The sequence below is a fragment of the Nannospalax galili genome, unplaced genomic scaffold (assembly GCF_000622305.1).
Source record: "Nannospalax galili isolate Female #2095 unplaced genomic scaffold, S.galili_v1.0 scaffold44, whole genome shotgun sequence".
NCBI lineage: Eukaryota > Metazoa > Chordata > Mammalia > Rodentia > Spalacidae > Nannospalax > Nannospalax galili.
The window spans coordinates 9,183,305-9,200,932 of NW_008355789.1; the positions used below are offsets into that span (position 1 = coordinate 9,183,305).

General features: G+C 47.8%; 1 protein-coding gene across 4 annotated transcripts in view; it reads right to left on the reverse strand.

Annotated features, from left to right (window-relative positions):
* Plekha7 (pleckstrin homology domain containing A7) overlaps nucleotides 1-17,628 on the reverse strand; it is a 222,790-nt gene that overhangs the window by 125,720 nt on the left and 79,442 nt on the right. Inside the window, exon 1 of one of the 4 annotated variants that reach the window (XM_017803286.2) lies at nucleotides 10,116-10,314. The exons of the other annotated variants lie outside the window; for them this stretch is intronic. Within the exon in view, the coding sequence (XP_017658775.2) occupies nucleotides 10,116-10,177 (62 nt within the window). The 5' untranslated portion in view covers nucleotides 10,178-10,314. Of the gene's footprint in view, nucleotides 1-10,115; nucleotides 10,315-17,628 lie in introns of those variants that run through there. 4 annotated transcript variants of the gene reach the window in all.

A 17,628-nucleotide genomic window follows, 5' to 3' on the forward strand; every position in this document is an offset into this window, starting at 1 on the left:
CCACCGAAGCCCAACCTGGGGAACCAGTGAGCTTACTGCGCTAATCTGTAGAATATGTGAGGGGTCACTTTCAGAAGCATGGGTGACCCCAAGGCAACCACACCACCAGAGTCTCACCCTAGCATAAAAGACGACTTCCCACAGTTGCATAGATAGAATGCCCCTTCAGTTACCCTCCCATGGTCTACATACTGTAGCCCCTCCTGAGACCATGAGGGTCATGTGCAATTGGGGTAGAATTGCACACAAATGTCTGGGAAGCTAGAACCTCAGGTGAGGGTCCAATGACCCTCCCTCCCCCTCACACCCGGCCTTTCTTTCTTTCCTTTTTTTTTGAGACAGGGTCTCACTATATATCGCTAGCTGGCCTGGAACTCTGGGACTCACTGTGTAGACCAGGTTAGCCTCAAACTCACAGAGATCCACTTCCCAAGCACTGGGGTGAAAGGTGTGTCCCTCCACATCTGGCTCCTTTTCTTTTTTTAAAAAAATTTATTATTTTTACTTTATGTGTATGAGTGTAATGCCTGCCTGTATGTAAGTGCACCCATGTCATGCAGTGCCCGCAGAGGTCAAAAGAGGGCATCAGATCCCCCTGGGACTGGAGTTAGAAAGGTTGTTAGCTGCTATGTGGGAGCAGCCAGTGCTCTTAACCACTGAGCCATCTCTCCGGCCCCTGGCTCCTTTTCTTAACTATTACTTATTTGGTCTCTTTGAGTTATTTATTTTTAATTTTATGTGTGAGTGTTTTACCTGCATATATGCAAGTGTACTCATGTTGTACAATGCCCATAGAGCCCTAGAACTGGAGTTACAGATGGTTGTTAGCCACCATGTGGGTGCTGGAAACTGAACTCAGGGCCTCTGCAAGAGCAGTCAGTGCTCTTAACTGCTGAGCCATCTCTCCAGCCCCCTTTCTTAAAAACTTTTTTTTTCTTTTTAAAGTTTGTTTGGCATATTTTTAATTGAATTTTTGTGGATTTCTTTTTTCTTTTCTTCTTTTTTTTTTTTTGGTCTTTTTGAAGCAGGGTCTCCCTGTAAGCCCCAGATGTCCTAGAACTCACTATGTAGACCAGGCTGGCCTTGAACTCACAGAGATCCACCTGCCTCTATCTCCCAAGTGCTGGGACTACAGGTGTGGGCCACCATGCCCTGCTAATTTTTGTGAATTTCACACAGAACATCTTAATCACTTTCATGCCCACTCCCCCATACACACCCTTCCAAAAATCGTTTTTTTTTTTTTGGTCTTTTAGAGGCAGGATCTCCGTCACCCCAGCTGGCCTGGAACTTACTATCCAGACCAGGCTAGCCAAACCCACAGAGATCCACTGTCTCTGCTTCCTAAGTGCTGGAATTAAAGGCATGCACCACCACACTTGACTCCAAAATGCTTTTTAAAATTTTTTTATTTGTGCCGGGCGTGGTGGTGCACACATTTAATCCCAGCACTTGGGAGGCAGAGGCAGGTGGACCTCTGTGAGTTCAAGGCCAGCCTGGTCTACATAGAGAATTCCAGGTCAGGTGAGGCTAGAGGGAGGCCCTGTCTCAAAAAAAAACCAAAAAAAAAATTTTTTTTTAATTTGTATTTTTTGTGCATGAGTATTTTGCCTGGATGTATATAAGTGTACTGCATGTGTGCAGTACCCACTGGGACCAGAATACAGTGTCAGACCCTGGAACTGGAGTTACAGATGGTTGTTAGTTGCTATGAGGGTGCTGGGAACTGGCCCCAGGTCCTGTGCAAGAACAGCCAGTGCTCTTAACTGCTGAGCTCTCCAGTCCCCTACCTCCTCTTTTCTACAAGGGAGTGTCAACAGTCAACAAGCCTGATCAGAGATCTCTTAAACACATAGCTGCTCTTGATGAAGCAATGGTCATTATGCTCTGAGGGTCGTACTCTACTACATGAGATCTCAGATACTGGGCCCCATGGTCCTCCAGAGAGGCATGCTGAGAACTCAGGTTCTGGGTCTAGGTTCGAATCTCAGCCCCATTGCTCAGCAGCAGGACTCAGCCGTACTGTCTCCTACTTGTGTAGAGCCTGACTGGTTTTTCTGTCTGAAGTCAGGGTGGAGAAGGTAGGGGAACAGATCATACCAACCTTCATAGAAGCAGCTTTCTCCTTCAAGAGGACTGGCCAATAGCTTCTACCTCGCTTTCAGATCTTACTGAGAGGGTCCTGAACATGCTCCTCCCTCTGTGGCAAGGATCTTGCCTACCTCCTTCCAACCCATCCTTCACGTGCTCCTAGAACCCTGGATATACAGCCCAACAATCACCTACCATGATCAGAACTGGCTGTTCACATGTCTATCTTCTGCAGGCAGGGGCTGAGCTGATCACTGTTACATCCTCAGTGTCTGTCTATATGAAGTTTCCGGTGTGCTACTGCAAACTGACAAGACAACACAAATGGCCCAACCTAGTATAGAGGGCAGGCTTATAAAATCAGATCAAAAGCCAGGGGTGGTGGCCTACACCAGCAGAGGCAGGTGGATCTCTGTGTATTCAAGGCCAGTCTGGTCTACACAGTGAGACCAAAACTAAAAATAAAATAAAATAAAATAAAATAGGGGCTAGAGAGATGGATGGTTCAGCAGTTAAGAGTACTGACTGTTCTTGCAGAGGACCCGGATTTGATTAGCCACATGGTAGCTAACAGTCACCCATAACTCCAGTCCCAGGGGATCCAAAACCCTCCTCTGACCTCCATGGGCAATGCACACCACAGGTGCACTTACACATACATGCAGGCAATACACTTGTACACATTAAAAAAATGAATTAAATTTTTTTAAAAATAACTAAATCAAGACAGGCATGCAGCGGGCATACGACCATCACCCCAGCACTCAGGAGGCTAAAGCGGATGTATTACAGAGAACTCAAGACCAGCTCAGGCTATATAGCTAGTACCAGACCAGCCAGGACTATGTAGTAATAAAATAAACGAACATATGTTTAAAAAAAAGCAAGCATAACAAGTAAAATAAGTTTGTATAAATTATGTTGACGATCACAGGGGGGACAAAAGTCTGCAATATAGAACTAAAAGGGCTGGGCTGAGGAGATGGCTGATGGTAAAAAGTCTGACAACTCGAGTTCAATCCCCAGGACACACAGTAGAAGAAAATCAGGCTGTCTTTGGACTTCCACACAAGCACTGTTGCATGTACAAACAGACAGCTGATAGATAGATAGATAGATAGATAGATAGATAGATAGATAGATAGATAGATAAAAATTTAATGGATGACAAGCTGGCCATGGTGGTGCACACTTGTAATCTTAACACTTGGGAGGCAGAGGCAGAGGCAGGAGGATCATGAGTCTGAGGCCAACCTGGCCCTTCATAGCAAGATTCTACCTCAAAAATAGAGAAAAGATAATTTACTACATAGCTTAATTTTCTCATAATCAAGACCGTATCCCTCTGTGGACAAAGTACAGGAACTGTAACTAAAACACACAGACACACATGGTTCTAGAGATCAGAAATCCAAATCCATTGTTTCACTGGGCTAAAACAAGGGAGTCCGCAAGTGCACTCCCTCTGAAAGCCAAAGGGAAAATCCATCCCCGACTTCTGTCAGCCTCTAGAGGTTGCCTCCAACCTCCACCATCCCTCCAACCTCCACCACCCCGCCATGGCACCTTCTGTCCACTCAGACTCCCTACAGGCCCTCTGATTACACTAGGCCCACCTGGTGATCCAGGACACTCTCTCAAAATCCTTCCCCTGAACACATCTGCAATTCTCTTTTGCCTTGTGACAGAGCATACCCACAGGCTCAGGGATTAGACCCCAGATACCTTAAGACCTCATTTGGCTTAGCTGTCAGAGCACCTATGCATGGCACTCGGACAGTGACTGTCTCGTACACACAACAATGGAAGCAGGTGTTATTGGATGTCAGAGTGAAACCCACTAACCAGCACTAACAATGTGAGTTGATAGTTACAACAATAAGCATTCTGCTCCATGAGATGCCATTCCAACAAGAAGCATGACTTTCTTGGCTGGTTTAGGAGGGCCCCAAAACTTGGGCCCTATGTCCTAGCCACAGTCTCCCAAAGGGGACCCTGAAAGTCTTTTCTACTACCTGCAACTCCAGATTTCTTCAGCTAACTTGGCAACAGCCCACACCTCCTCCTCCCTGCTGCGCACTAGGTGTCTAGGCACCAGTTGATTCTCTGAATGTTGAAAGCACAGGTAGATGACTCAGTCTCAAAACTCATCCAGAAACAATCCTTTAAGAGAGGCTGATAGGCAGGCACAGTTCGTGTCTTCCGGGAGCCACGTGGCGTCATCACATTGGGAACAGAAGCCAAATGGCAGCAGGATAAAGGTTCTATCATTTAACGGCATGAGTCAGATTTGATAAATTCCATTCTTTGAAACTCTATCCAAATGAAGCCTTAAATTAGCAGGCTATGGCGGCAACCCAGCAACCAGCATTGTTCACTGCCACTTGAGCCTGGTACTGAAGTCAGATCCCAACAGGAGTCAGATCCCAGATGAGAAAGGATGGTGGGGTCCCCAGAACGTGAACCTTTGAAACACAGCAGGGGGCTAAAATGGGCAACTGGAGGAGCCCAAGCCGGGACCTGAACCCCAACTTTACTTCCTGCTTCCTCTGTGACCCTGGGCTTCTTTTGAGACACGTCCAATGAACCTGTCCTCACTGACTGACAGGTAAGACACCTAGCAAGCAGACTCTTCCCTTCCTCCTGCCCCTGAGACACTAAAGCTGGCTGGGCAAGTCCTCGCATTGAGAGAATGCAAACTGCTTCCCAGTGCTCACCACACCTCACCACACAGGTTCTGAATGCTCAGCTCGCCAAGGCCCTGTCCAACCTGTACTTCCACTTTTTTTTTAAATATGTGCAGATTCTAGCTGCACCTTAAGCAATAATAAGTACCAGATGAGATTAGTGTTCTAGCTGTATTTTTCTTCAAACCCACATGAATAAATACACTAATATATAAAACTGTTAAATAAAAATATGCAACCTTCTATGACCTTGCTCTCATTGGACACCTTGAGAAACTGGTGGTGGGGATGGGGGTGCCTGAGTTCTGGTCCCAATTCAACTAAAACTAATTCTGTATGCTTGGGTCAATTCCAAGACTCAGTTTCCCCTATTAAGAAAATAAAGATGATAGTTCAAAATTTTCTATCCCTTCTAGTTCCAATAGTCTAAGATTATCAAGTTGCCCAAACAAGCAAAATAACCCAAGCAGGGGGTTTCTTTTTTAAAGACAGATGATACTCCACAGAGTTCAGTGACCCCTAGTACTCAGGGGATTGGTTCCAGGACCTTCCGGGTATGAATCATCATGAAATGGCAGTGTCTGCAGACCCTCCGCACCCCTTCCCATGTACTTTAACTGCATGTGCAGATGGCTTAAAGTATCTGCACAATTGAAATGCTATATAAATAGGTGCTGCACTATCCTGTTGAAGGGAGGGGGGTGCACATGTTCAGGACAGATGAAGATACTTTCCAAATATTTTCTATGTCCAGTTGAATGTAGAAACCCACAGGCATGTGAGCAAATAGAATTATTTATTCTAAGACCAGAGAGAGGGAAAAGATAAGGACAAATGGCAAAGAGATGGGCTTCCTTTTCCCTGGCTAGGCTGTACTGCAGCTTCTTTAGAGAAAGCATCTATTTGGTTCTGTGACGGGACAACCTAGCCTTGAATGTCAGTTTGGGTGGTTACTAGCTTTATCACCCTACACAAGGCACTGGCTTTCTAGGTTCCTAAAACTATCACAAGGGCAAGGCCCCTTCACAAGGCTGACTGGGTTCTAAGTATGTGGACCCGTGTGAAGTGCCCAGGGGCAGTGGATACAGGCTGGCACTGAGCACTGTACTCACTGACAGCGCACACAGGCTCCACTCTGAGCACAGGCCTGTCTTGCTGTCTCTGCCTACAGTGGAGAGTACAGTACTTCACATAAAACAATGAATTTGATCTGACTCTAAGGAAACAAAGCCTGCTCCGAGCCATGAAACTAGATCTACCCAGAGACGTACAAAGAGCAAACCTTCCCTGACAAAAACAAATGTCCCCACTTTCTTAAAAGAAGCTCTTTAAAAATCCACCAAAATGGAAAGCATCTGCCTCCATGCTTTCCCAAAGTTCTCCCCTCCATCTTCTTTTGTAATATTTAAAATTTACCGCAGTGTATAACTAAAAGGAAAAATGACCAAAACTTAATTATTAAACACGATTGTCTGTCGCTGAGCCAGAAGTTCAGAGACACCACGTGTTGCCAGCACACATCTGGGTATCTGACCTTAGTAAACAAGCCACTCCACTTTGCTGTAAAATGACAGGGACCACACCTGCTCTGATAACACCAGCAGACCACCTTGTGTTCCGTCTTCATAACAGTGCTCTTACCATGAAAAGGGAGACTAACCACACAAGGCTGTGGCCGGTTTCCTTAAAGGCATGCTACCAAACTAACAAGAATGGATCTGGGTCTGTGAGCAGAACTGTTAATGAGCGACTTGGTGGGGGGGTGGGGGGGGTTCTGAAACGCCACCAGCTGTGAGCCCTTGTTCTCACAGGGTGTTTTCTTCTTTCTTACATTGTTTTCTAACACACTGGAAAAAATGTCAGACTTCAGTGCACCCGGAAGATTGTGGGAAGCAGAGGCAAGGAAGTGGTAACCGAAGATCCAGAGGGCTGGGACCCGAAGTGGTGAGCCCGGCAGCTGCCTCTGACCAAACACTTGTCACACCCAACACCAAATCAAAGAAGCACGCTCTTTCTTTTTGTAAATTCATGTGTCTAACTTGTGCGTGTGCATGTGTATGCCACACTCACATAAGCATATGGGTAGAGAGGCCAGAGATCAACTGTCAATGTGTTCTGTCACTTCACCTTACTGAGACAGGGTCTCACACTGAACGTGAAGCTTTCTGTCTTCACCAGACCCGCTGGCCAGAGAGCCCCCAGCATCAGCCTACCTCATCCCCCAAGTGCTGGGGTAACAGGCACCCAGTTCCACACCCAGCTCTTAAGTGAGTGCTGGGAATCCAAACTCAGGTGCTCATGTTTGAGCACCAAGCTTTACCACTGCACCATCTGTAGCTGCATGAGCAACTTCTTTCTTTATTGGTCTTTTTGAGACAAGGTCTTCCGGTAGCCCCAGCTGTCCTGGAATTCACTATGTAGATCAGGCTGGCCTTGAACTCACAGAGATCTGCCTGCCTCTGCCTCCCAAGTGCCGGGATTAAAGGTGTGCACCACCACACCCAGCTGCAACTTCTTTCTTAAAAGGCACCACTCAGCAGAGTCACAATCAACAGACATTCAAACATTACAGCCAAAGTGTGCTAAGCCCATAAGCTCCAAAGCTGTGGATGACGGCAGGGAAGGACCCAAAAGAACAAAGGAGGTAGTAACAACTTCCCACTTACTCCTGATTTAGCTTGAGACAGCAGAGGTCAGTGGAGGACAGGAAGAAACCTGAATTCCAGGCTCACAGGCATGGTTTCCAACAAGCAGATACCCAGCAACCAAAATTAATTGCTATCAGCTCAGCTTCCTCATCAATAAAATGTGAACTGTAAGTACCTGCATCCCAAACTGTAAGAATTCAATGGTGTGACACATGATGGTGCTTCCAACAGTGCCTGGCACATGTCTGCTATAACATGGTCACGTCACGGTTTTGAACACAGGATTCCATCTGATCATAAGCAGCAGGTTTTGTTATTCTCCCAGGACACTGGCCCAAGGAGCAGAAAGGACTTGTCTTTCCTGAGTCAGTGGCGGTGCTGTGTACTCTAGAACTACCTTTCAATGGCCCTGGCTGCAACAGGAGTTGAGCATGCTCTCCTTCTGTCAGCTGAGCCCTGCTAAGGAGGCTCCAAGGCCTCCTTCAGTACTGGAGACTGGAAGCCAGGTTTGATATACAAGTCTGATCAAATCCTTCAGGCCAGTTGTCAGAGCTGATCCTAGGAGCCCAGATATGGTTTCTGACCTTCTTATTTCCTACATAAAAAACAACTCCCTCAGCTGATGACCCAGGATTCTCCCACTGCCAATTAGTCAGCACTGTGCTAAATCCTTTCCGAACATCTCCTATAATCCTCCCAAGTATGAGACAGAGGGTGGAGTTATCCTTACCCCTGTTTAATAGGCGAAGGAACAGACTCAAAGAGGCTCAAGGACACAAAGCCAGTAATGAACAGAACCTGAGTTCAAATCAAAGTCCACAGTGAACATACCACACATACACCCACACCCCACCCCACGAACACCCCCCCGCCCCCGCCGCTTCATTCCTGTATATCCATAGCACACAGGCCTGAAACACGGGCCCATTTTGCCTTTCACAAGAGACAGTGCAAACCCTGGGGGAATCTTCATGTTTTTGCAAACAAGGCTACCAGAATCTTTTCTATCTCTTCCTGATTCAGAACAAACCTTCAGAGCACTCCTCTCTTACCCTAAGTGGAAGCTCCCGGCCATACTGCTGTTAGGGAAACATCACCACCACGAGGTGGTGCTGAGACAGGTGATGGGTGGGGGCCCCTTTCCCCAGTCACAGTAGTCAGGGCCCACCAGAGGTTTTAGCAGCTGCCTGACTCAAATCATCCTGCTTCACCCAGAGTGTACACAAGAAGGAAGATACATGCAGGGGCTTCTGAACAGTCCCACTCAGTCCTCTGACCCTACAACCCATCCCATAAGCCCATAGCCTCCCTGATAACCGCCTCAATTTCCACACAAGTCCCAATGCCTGGTTCCCTCCTGTTCAACTCACAGTGCCTAGGGGACGCTATTAGACACTGGCTCTTTACAGAATCGCCTTGGATAGCTTCCCCAGGCCATGGGGGGAGCATTATCAGTGAGTACTGGGCCACAGCCAGCAAGCCAAAAGGTGACAGACATTAGGTGGCAACAGTGGAAAGTTGGTTCCCAATCCAAACCCTCCACACAGTACCAGTAGTTTAGGTCTCCACTGGAGAAAGCAGGGCTCCAAGAGCCAGGGTCCTGTGTGGTAGGAGCCGTAGACCATAGACCCAGGTGAAGGGACCTGTGGCACAGTTTCCCCAATTACCCAAGATATTAATTAGAGAGCGAAGTTTCCCTATAGACAAGTCCTCCATTTCCTGCCTGGAAGGTTGAGCTGAGATGAGGGCTGTGTATCTCTGGACAGTCATTGGTGTGGCCTAGGCCACAGAAATCAGAGAGGGGAGGAAGAGGTACCCAACAAACTAAGTTCCTCAGGATGCACAGCCACAGGCCGAATTAAAACCTGCCTCCCAGGCCTGGTGAGATGCCAAGCCTGACAAACTGAGTTCGATTTCTGCGACCAACTCTTGTAAATTGTCCTATGACTTCCACATGCATTGTCATGTGCGCATGCCCCCCCACACACACACATACAAGCACCTGCCTCCTTGCACCCCGCTCCCATAAGCCCACCCTCCCCATTCCCACACTTCTGTATTAGCACCCCAACTCCTACCTCTGCAATCCGGAATGTCAACTTCCAACACAGCCTTTCTCATCACACTTACTATTCAATTCCCTGAGCCCTTCATTTACCAGACTGGGCACTCTATCCTGACCCCATAAAGAAGTCTGTCAAAATTTCCCAGGTCTCAGGACAACACTGCCAGGAAGGCCAAGCGTGGCAACTCTCCACATGTCTAAGTTCATCCAGCCATTCATCCCCAGAGCCCAGTGTCATCCACACCCTCCTTTGACAGCCTGGGCTCCTCCATTTCCCTTCCTGGGGGCCCCAGGCAGAAACATGCCAGCCACACAGCACACCTTGTTCCTGATGGTGGAATCCACCTTCCCCCTTCCAACACAGGGAAGGAAACCGAAAGAGACTGGGGAATGCGCACTCCACCCTCACAGTTTCTCACTTGGGCTTCCTCTTCCTCTCTGCTGAGGGAACAGGTCAGGTTGGGTACTTTGCCTGGGCCAGTGCTCCTACAGACAGGGAGCCTCACTGCAACAGCAGAGGCACTAGCAGAGTTTTCAGGTGTCTTCAGGCACTGCCGGCTGGACCCAAGGCATTTGCTGAAGCTCAAACTGCCATGCAGGCTGAAAGGGCTCAGTCTGACATACCTGGTCCTGAAGCTGGGTGTTGGACAGAAGTTGGTTCCCGAATACAAAGAGAAAAGGTCCATACTGTTCCAAAGAAGATTAAAGCGTAAGGATGTTCTCTTGCTGTCCTCCCCATGGAGTCTGGCTGTCCCACAGACAGGGAAAGGGAGTCCCTCCCCAGAGTACCGGTTCCCTGAAGAATCCCTGCATCCTCCTCAGGAAATACACTGCAGTGTCTTGGACTGAAACCTCAAGCCAAAAGAAAGAAAGCAGAGGGGACCTGCAAGCCACCAATCTCATTTCCAGAGTCGCTGTCGTCAGCCGAGACACATTAATAATTAACCTGCCTACCCAGGAGCTGCTGTTGCCATGAAACACATGAGTGACAGCACGGGAGCCTCAGCCTCAGGCCCCCAGGCTTCATGGCTCCGGTGCAAAGGACACCTGGAACAATGCCCTGCCTTCCTTCAGGAAGATGTGTCTGACACCAGAGCTGTCACCAGCAGGAGGCTGACCCCTGACCTCTCCATAGCAGGCTCTCAGCAAGTGAGCGCTTGGAGAGACTCCAGCCGGGAGGTGGAACCGGGCGCACCAGCCGCTTCGGCGCAGAAAGCGTGGCCGGGTGGCCACTGCCCACCTCCCACCTCCTCCGCTGACCCGCTGCCCACGCGCCCCTGGGCTGCACACCGGGCGATTTCGGGAAGAATCCCGTTACCATGAATATAGGCTGGACTTGGAGACCCTGCAGGGCAGCTCCCCTGCACACCCTTCCCAGAGAGAGAAGCCAGGCTCCATGAATTATCTCGCGGAAACTCCCAGGGCGAGCTGCGGATCCCTAGCCGAGAGCCAGAGCTAAGCGGGGGTCACCGCGCCCAGACACAAAGCGCAGACCACAGCCCGTGTCCTGCGGGACAAAGTTCCGCGCTTGCACACACCTGCAGGCTGCCGGGGGCGGCTCTCGCCAGCACTCCAGGGCGGCTGGGCGCACATCCCGGGGCGGCCGGCGCCAGGGCTCCATGCGCCGGCTCCACCGGCCCCAGAGGGCCACCGGTCAGTAGCGCTGGGCCACACAGCGTGCCCGGGCCTCCACGCGCCCGCGGCGCATTGCGCGCCCTCGTCCTCGCCCGGGGCCTTCCCGAAGAGCCCACACCCACTTGACATCAGCACCGACCCAAGCTCGGGGCACAGCGCCAGACACCCGCCCCCGGCAATCCAGAGGGCGCCCCAGGTGCCGCGCGGCCAGGACGGCGCGTCCCAGCCCCGCACATTCCTTTCCTAGCGGAGGATGCTGCAAGCGGGAAGGAGGCTGTGAGATGGAGGAGGGGAGGGAAGCCGGCGGTGAGGGCAGGACCCGGGGCCTTGCCGCTGCTCCACTCTGGCGCCCAGCCAACCCCCCATAGCCCTGCCAGCCTTTGCAGAAAGTACCCGTCAACTGTGAGGACCAGGCTGGAGGTGACCGGGTGTGCTGTCCACGCCCTGCCAAAAGCCTTGACCTTGAATTCGCTTCCACACAGTTTAGAAGGTTAGGCCTCTCAAACAATCCCTAAGAAATTGCCAAGGCTGATTCTGATACATCAGGAAGGAATCCTTGGTTAGATGTGGTTGCAGACAACCCCCCTCCCCTCCCCGCTCCTGAGGGGACTCCTAGGCCCCAGGGAAATAGACCATACCCTCGGGTCTGTCCGCACAACTGGCAGCCCCAGCTGTTTTTCTTCTCTAATGCCCTTGGTAATAAGGGACCTCTCTCCTGCTCCGGCAGGCAGTCGAAAAGGGCACCACCCAGCAACCCACACACACTTCTAATTCATTCATTAGCAGCCATCTAAATATTCAAATAAATAAGACTCAGAATGTGCCTACACTCGCAGCCCCCAGAGTCTAGTCAGGATGAAAGAGATTAAACAAACTCATTACAAGGGTTACAGCGTACAGTGAGAAAGAGGGCAAGGGACCCTTAACCTGTCTTGGCAATCAGGAAGGGCTTCCCTGAGGAAGTGACCCTGAGCTGCAGAGGCCTGAAGATGTACACTGGTCACTAAAGTACACTTGAGCCCCCATCCACAGATGGACATGACTGACACCTAGGCTTGTGTCCAGGAGGACTGTGGAAGGCAGTCTATCTGTCCAGAGACCCTTTTGTGTTTTCTCATCTGCCCAGCCCCATGGTGGTCTCGCCTCAATGAACAAGCACTAAGCAGAGTTGAGAACCCTCACTTAAGGGTCCGACTCCATCATCATCATGCTGTGTGGCCCTGCAGAAATACCTGCACTCTTCTGGTCTCAGGGTTCTCTCTCCAGTGCGGGCTGGACTAGGACAATGCTTCTCCATGTATTCACTAAACTCACTCCCTTTTGGATAAATATACAAACATCATTCTCTTTCTGTGGCCTCTAAGACAAGATACCAAAACAGTTTCCAAGTCAAAATTCATATGGAGGGATTGGGGAGATGGTGCAGTGGGTAAAGTACTTGCCATGCAAGCTTGAACGAAGTTTGGATGCCCAGCACCCAGGTAAGCACTGGGTAGGTGTGGTAGCCTGGCTGTAGTCCCAGAGTTTGGGAGGTGGAGACAGGCAAGCTGGTGGCTAGACTAGCCGAATCAGCAGCTCCAGGGTGGGTGAGCAACCCTACCTGCTCAGTATACAAGGTGGAGAGCAATCAGGGAAGAGGCTTCACATCAACCTCTGGCCTACACATGCACGTGTGCACACATCTACACACATGCAAACATGAATATACGCACACACAAAAATAAAAATTACAAAATTATACAGAATATGCTTGTTAAAACTGCATATGCTCTTGGGGGCTGGAGAGGTGGAGGGCCTGGGCTTGGATCCCAGCTCTCACATGGTAGCTAATAACAGTCTGTAACTCAAGTTCCCTCTTTTGATTTTCTCACACATTGCACAACATGGGTGCTTTAAAATAATAAGAACGAGTCATGGTGGTATACACCTTTAATCCCAGCACTTGGGAGGCAGAGGCAGGTGTATCTCTGTGAGTTTGAGGCTAGCCTGATCTATGTAGTGAGTTCCAGGCCAGGTGGGGTTACAGAGAGACCCTGTCACAAAAAGACCAAAATAAATAAATAATAAATAAATTAAAAAAATTTTTAACTGCATATACAGGGGCTGGAGAGATGGCTCACTGGTTAAAAGCACTAGTTGCTCTTCCAGAGGACCTGGGTTCAATTCTCAGGACCCACAACTGTCCATGGCTCCAGTTCCAGGGGATCTGATGCCCTCTTCTGACCTCTACGGGCTTTGCACGACAGGGATGCACTTACATACATGCAGGCAAAATACTCATATACATAAAAAATTTTTTTAATTAAAAAAAACACTGCATATGCCCTTTAAGTATTAAGTAATATACTGTTGAGCTGGACATGGTGGCACACCTCTTTAATCCCAGCACTCAGGAGGCAGAGGCAGGAGGATCTCTGTGAGTTTGAGGCCAGCCTGGTCTCTATAGCGAATACAGGTCAGCTGTGGCTAAGGGAGACCCTGTCTCAAAAAGACAACAACAAAAAGGTAATATACTGTCTTTAGTCATCTACCACAGATAGCTTGGGAAAATGTGGCCTCCAAGCTAACCCACACTCCCACACTCCCACGTGACCAGCCATCACTTACCACATCTCCAGCCTCACTTTCTTTAGTTTTTATTTTCCAGGATAAACTGACATGATGGTGAAAAGAAACCATGGGTCATCCAGAAATAAAGAACAGACAGGCATGCTACAAAAACTCTCTTGAATGATAATTTCCAACAATACTGGGAAATGGACACACTGAAGGAAGTGTACAATGTTCCTGGGGACAATCTGGCAAAATGAAAAGAAAAGCCTTAAAACATTCACCTCCTGGGAGCTGTCAGTTCTACAGTTACATATTTATCCACAAGATGCACTGTGGATGGCCACAAAGAGTCATCCTGGGCTTGGTCATTACACCATTTTCGTAACAGCAAATAATTATAATGACATAAACATGAAAGCAGATTTACTAACAAACTGTGGTACGTCTTTACATTGAAATACACGCAACTTTAAAAACTGTATATATAGGGTGGAGTATAGTGGTGCACGCCTTTAATCGAAGCACGCAGGAGGCAGAGGCAAGCAGATCTCTGAGTTCGAGGGCAGCCTGCTCTACATAGCTAATTCCAAACCAGCCAGGACTACCAAAACTGTCTTAAATATATACATATATATACATATACATATATGTATATATGCAGTATTTACTGCAGAATAAACAAGAGATTATAACACAAATGATCCCAGTTGTGTGTGTGCATTACATGTGTGTATGTTGGCTAGGTGGGAGGAAAGCACTTCCCATAGAGTTCCACTGTGTTCGAGTTTCATTACTGGCTGACTTCTACCTAATGCCCTGAAGTAAAATGTGTTGCTACTACGGCACACATCCTTACAAGTGAATCTATCAACCCATACTAAAGCTATAAAAGCCTAATATTAAAACAGAATGGACAAGCCTCCCAGACAAGCAGAAATACAGCTCAATTCTTCACCAGCATGCACTCGCCACTGGGGACTTGATAATCTTAAAGGGGAACATTTTGCTCACAGCCTTTTTTTAGAGCTCTCTCAGTTGCTCTTTCCTTGAGTCTACTGATTCGATGGTTTTTAAGTTTGTGTGCATAAATTAGTGCTCATGCTGGTATAGGGTATGTTTGACTTGATGAGATTTTTTTTTCAAACCTACACTCTAACTCTAGAACCTAATCAGAATATGAAAGTTCAGTATATGAAACAGACAACAGGAGCTGTCTGCCAATATGTTAACAGTGTCAGAACCATGGTGGGTTTTTCATTTCCTTCCTTGATATTGTCTAGCTTGGCTGACTTGTCTGACAATAAACATATTACTTTGATGATCAGAACATAAAGTGCCACTTAAAAATAATTTGATTTAAGAAACCTTTTTTTTAATTTTTAAAAACTATTTTATTATTTTTGTTTTATGTGTATGTACATATTGCCTGCATGTAGGAAAGTGCATCCATGTTGTGCAATGCCTGTGAAGGACAGAAGAGGCTGTCAGATCCCCTGGAACTGGAGTTACTGACAGTTGTTAGCTGCCATGTGGGTGCTGGGATTCGAACCCAGGTCTTCTGCAAGAACAGCCAGTGTTCTTAACCACTGAGCCATCTCTCCAGCCCCTTAAACCTTTTTTTTTAAAAAAAGAAAAAACAGGCGTGGTATTGAATGCCTATAGTCACCATGCTTGGGCTTCAGAGCAAGACCCTATCTCAACAGACAAATAAATAATTAAATAAATGAATAAATCGTCTCCAAAAGATAAACTTCAAAGAATCTATGCCTTGACTTTGAAAAAGCTGACTCTGACTCTGACAATGCCCTTCAGATTTCTTCCTTCTACCAGTGCTGACACTGCCCCAGCCAGTGCCCCAAAACCCAAGGACAGACAGTCCATTGTCGCTAGGATACCGTGCAGAAAAAACTAGCAAGAAAATTATTTTTACATTTACCTCCTGGGCGGTGCTCAGAGGCTTGGTAAAGGTTCCAAAATGAAGCCACCATAAACAGCAGCTAAGGGCTCTGTCCTGTTCCCAAATGCTACGATACACTAATTATTATATTGTTCCAATAGTGGATGTGATATTTGGGTTCTCTGTAAGCTCAGGGAACATAGGTCTATGCCCTTGGTCCAAAGAACAAAAGCACCCTGTTTTTCCCAGGCTTGCTGGGGCCATCCAAGCACACAGATGAGGTCGAGTTTCTAACGGCACCTTGCACATCAGGCTGGGTTCAGCTGGTAGCTATGCAAATGCACGGTGCATTGGCTTCCTCTGGCTGGATAGCCCACTAAAGGTGTGACCTCCCTTTTAGAGGGCAGCACCCCAGCACAGGATATTACTACTTAAGAAAGTCTATGTGGAGACATCTGGGGGAAGAAAGGAGATGTCTAGCCACAAGGGTGTCCAACTATAATTTATCTTTTTCATTTTAAAAAAATAATTTTATTTATTATTTTTCTTTTGCGTGTATGAGTATCGTGTGTGTATTGTCTGCATGAATGTCAGTGCACCTATGTCATGCAATGCGGGTGCACTGACACACATGCAGGTATCAGGTCAGAAGAGAGCATCGGAGTCCCCTGGAACTGGCGTTACAGGTGGCTGTTAACCACCATCTGAGTGCTGGGAATCGAACCCGGGTCCTCTGCAAGAACAGCTGGTGCTCTTAACCACTGAGCCATCTCTCCAGCCCCTTAAATTTTTTTATTACACTTATTTATTTGGACAAAGGGTATGTGTTCCATGGCACACACATGGAAGGCAGAGGACAACCTGCAGAAGTCAGGTCTCTCCTTCCTCCCTATGGGTCCTGGGGATAGAATGCAAGTTGTCCAGCTTGGCAGCAGGTGCCCTTAACCCAGTGAGCCATCTTACTGGCTCCACCTCCCATATTTAGGAGGAGTGAGCAGAGGTGGTAAAGATAATCACACTGATGCTTGTGGTACAACTCATATAGAGGACATAGGCAGGTGGGTTCAGCTCCAAGCTGGGAGTCCAGGTTTCTCGGATCTTAATAGGCTAAAAACCATGAGGGCAATATCTAAATCTGGCCATTTTAATTCAACCATTTCATCCCTCCAGTCATTGTGATACTCACTTCTATGCTCAAAATAAAAGTCATGTCTTCCAAGTCAGGCAGAGCTGCTATTAGGTTACATTTTAAATCCACCTGGAGCCTAATTAAGCTAATTTTACTGTTATTGTATCTATTAAACACAAAGCCTTTGTTTAGAGAGTGAACAGAGGGGAGGAAAGCAGAGCCATTAAGGGCTGGGAATTCTGATTACTCCAGCACTGTTTCTGGGAAGGAAGTAACAAAAACAAACCTCAAAAGCGGGTCACAGCAAAAGGTTATGATGCTGGCACTGGGAAGCCAGGAAGATCAGGAGCTCGAGGCCCGCCTGGGCTACATAACAAGCTCCTGGTCTGCCTGGACTGTTATACAGGCAGTCCTCTATCAAAAATACAAACAAGGGGCCAGAGAGACGGCTCAGTGTGCCCAGCACCCATGTCTGGCAGCTCACAACTGCCTGTAACTCCAGCTCAAGGGGCTCTAACACCCTCTTCTGGCCTCACCCCCTACATACACACATAATTAAAAATAAATTTTAAGCCGGGCGTGGTGGTGCACGCCTTTAATCCCAGCACTCAGGAGGCAGAGGCAGGTGGATCTCTGTGAGTTCAAGGCCAGCCTGTTCCACTAGTGAGTTCCAGGACAGCTGGAGCTACAGGGAGACCCTGTCTTAAAAAAAAACACCAAAAATAAATAAATAAATAAATAAATTAATTAATTAATTAATTAAAAAAATAAACCTTAAAAAAAAAAAAACACCCGGAATTTTGGAGACAGAGTCTCACTATGTAGACCAGGCTGGCCTTAAACCCAATGAGATCCACCTGCCTTTTGCCTCCCAAGTGTTGGGTTTAAAGGCATGTGCCACCATACCTGGCACCCTTGCATTT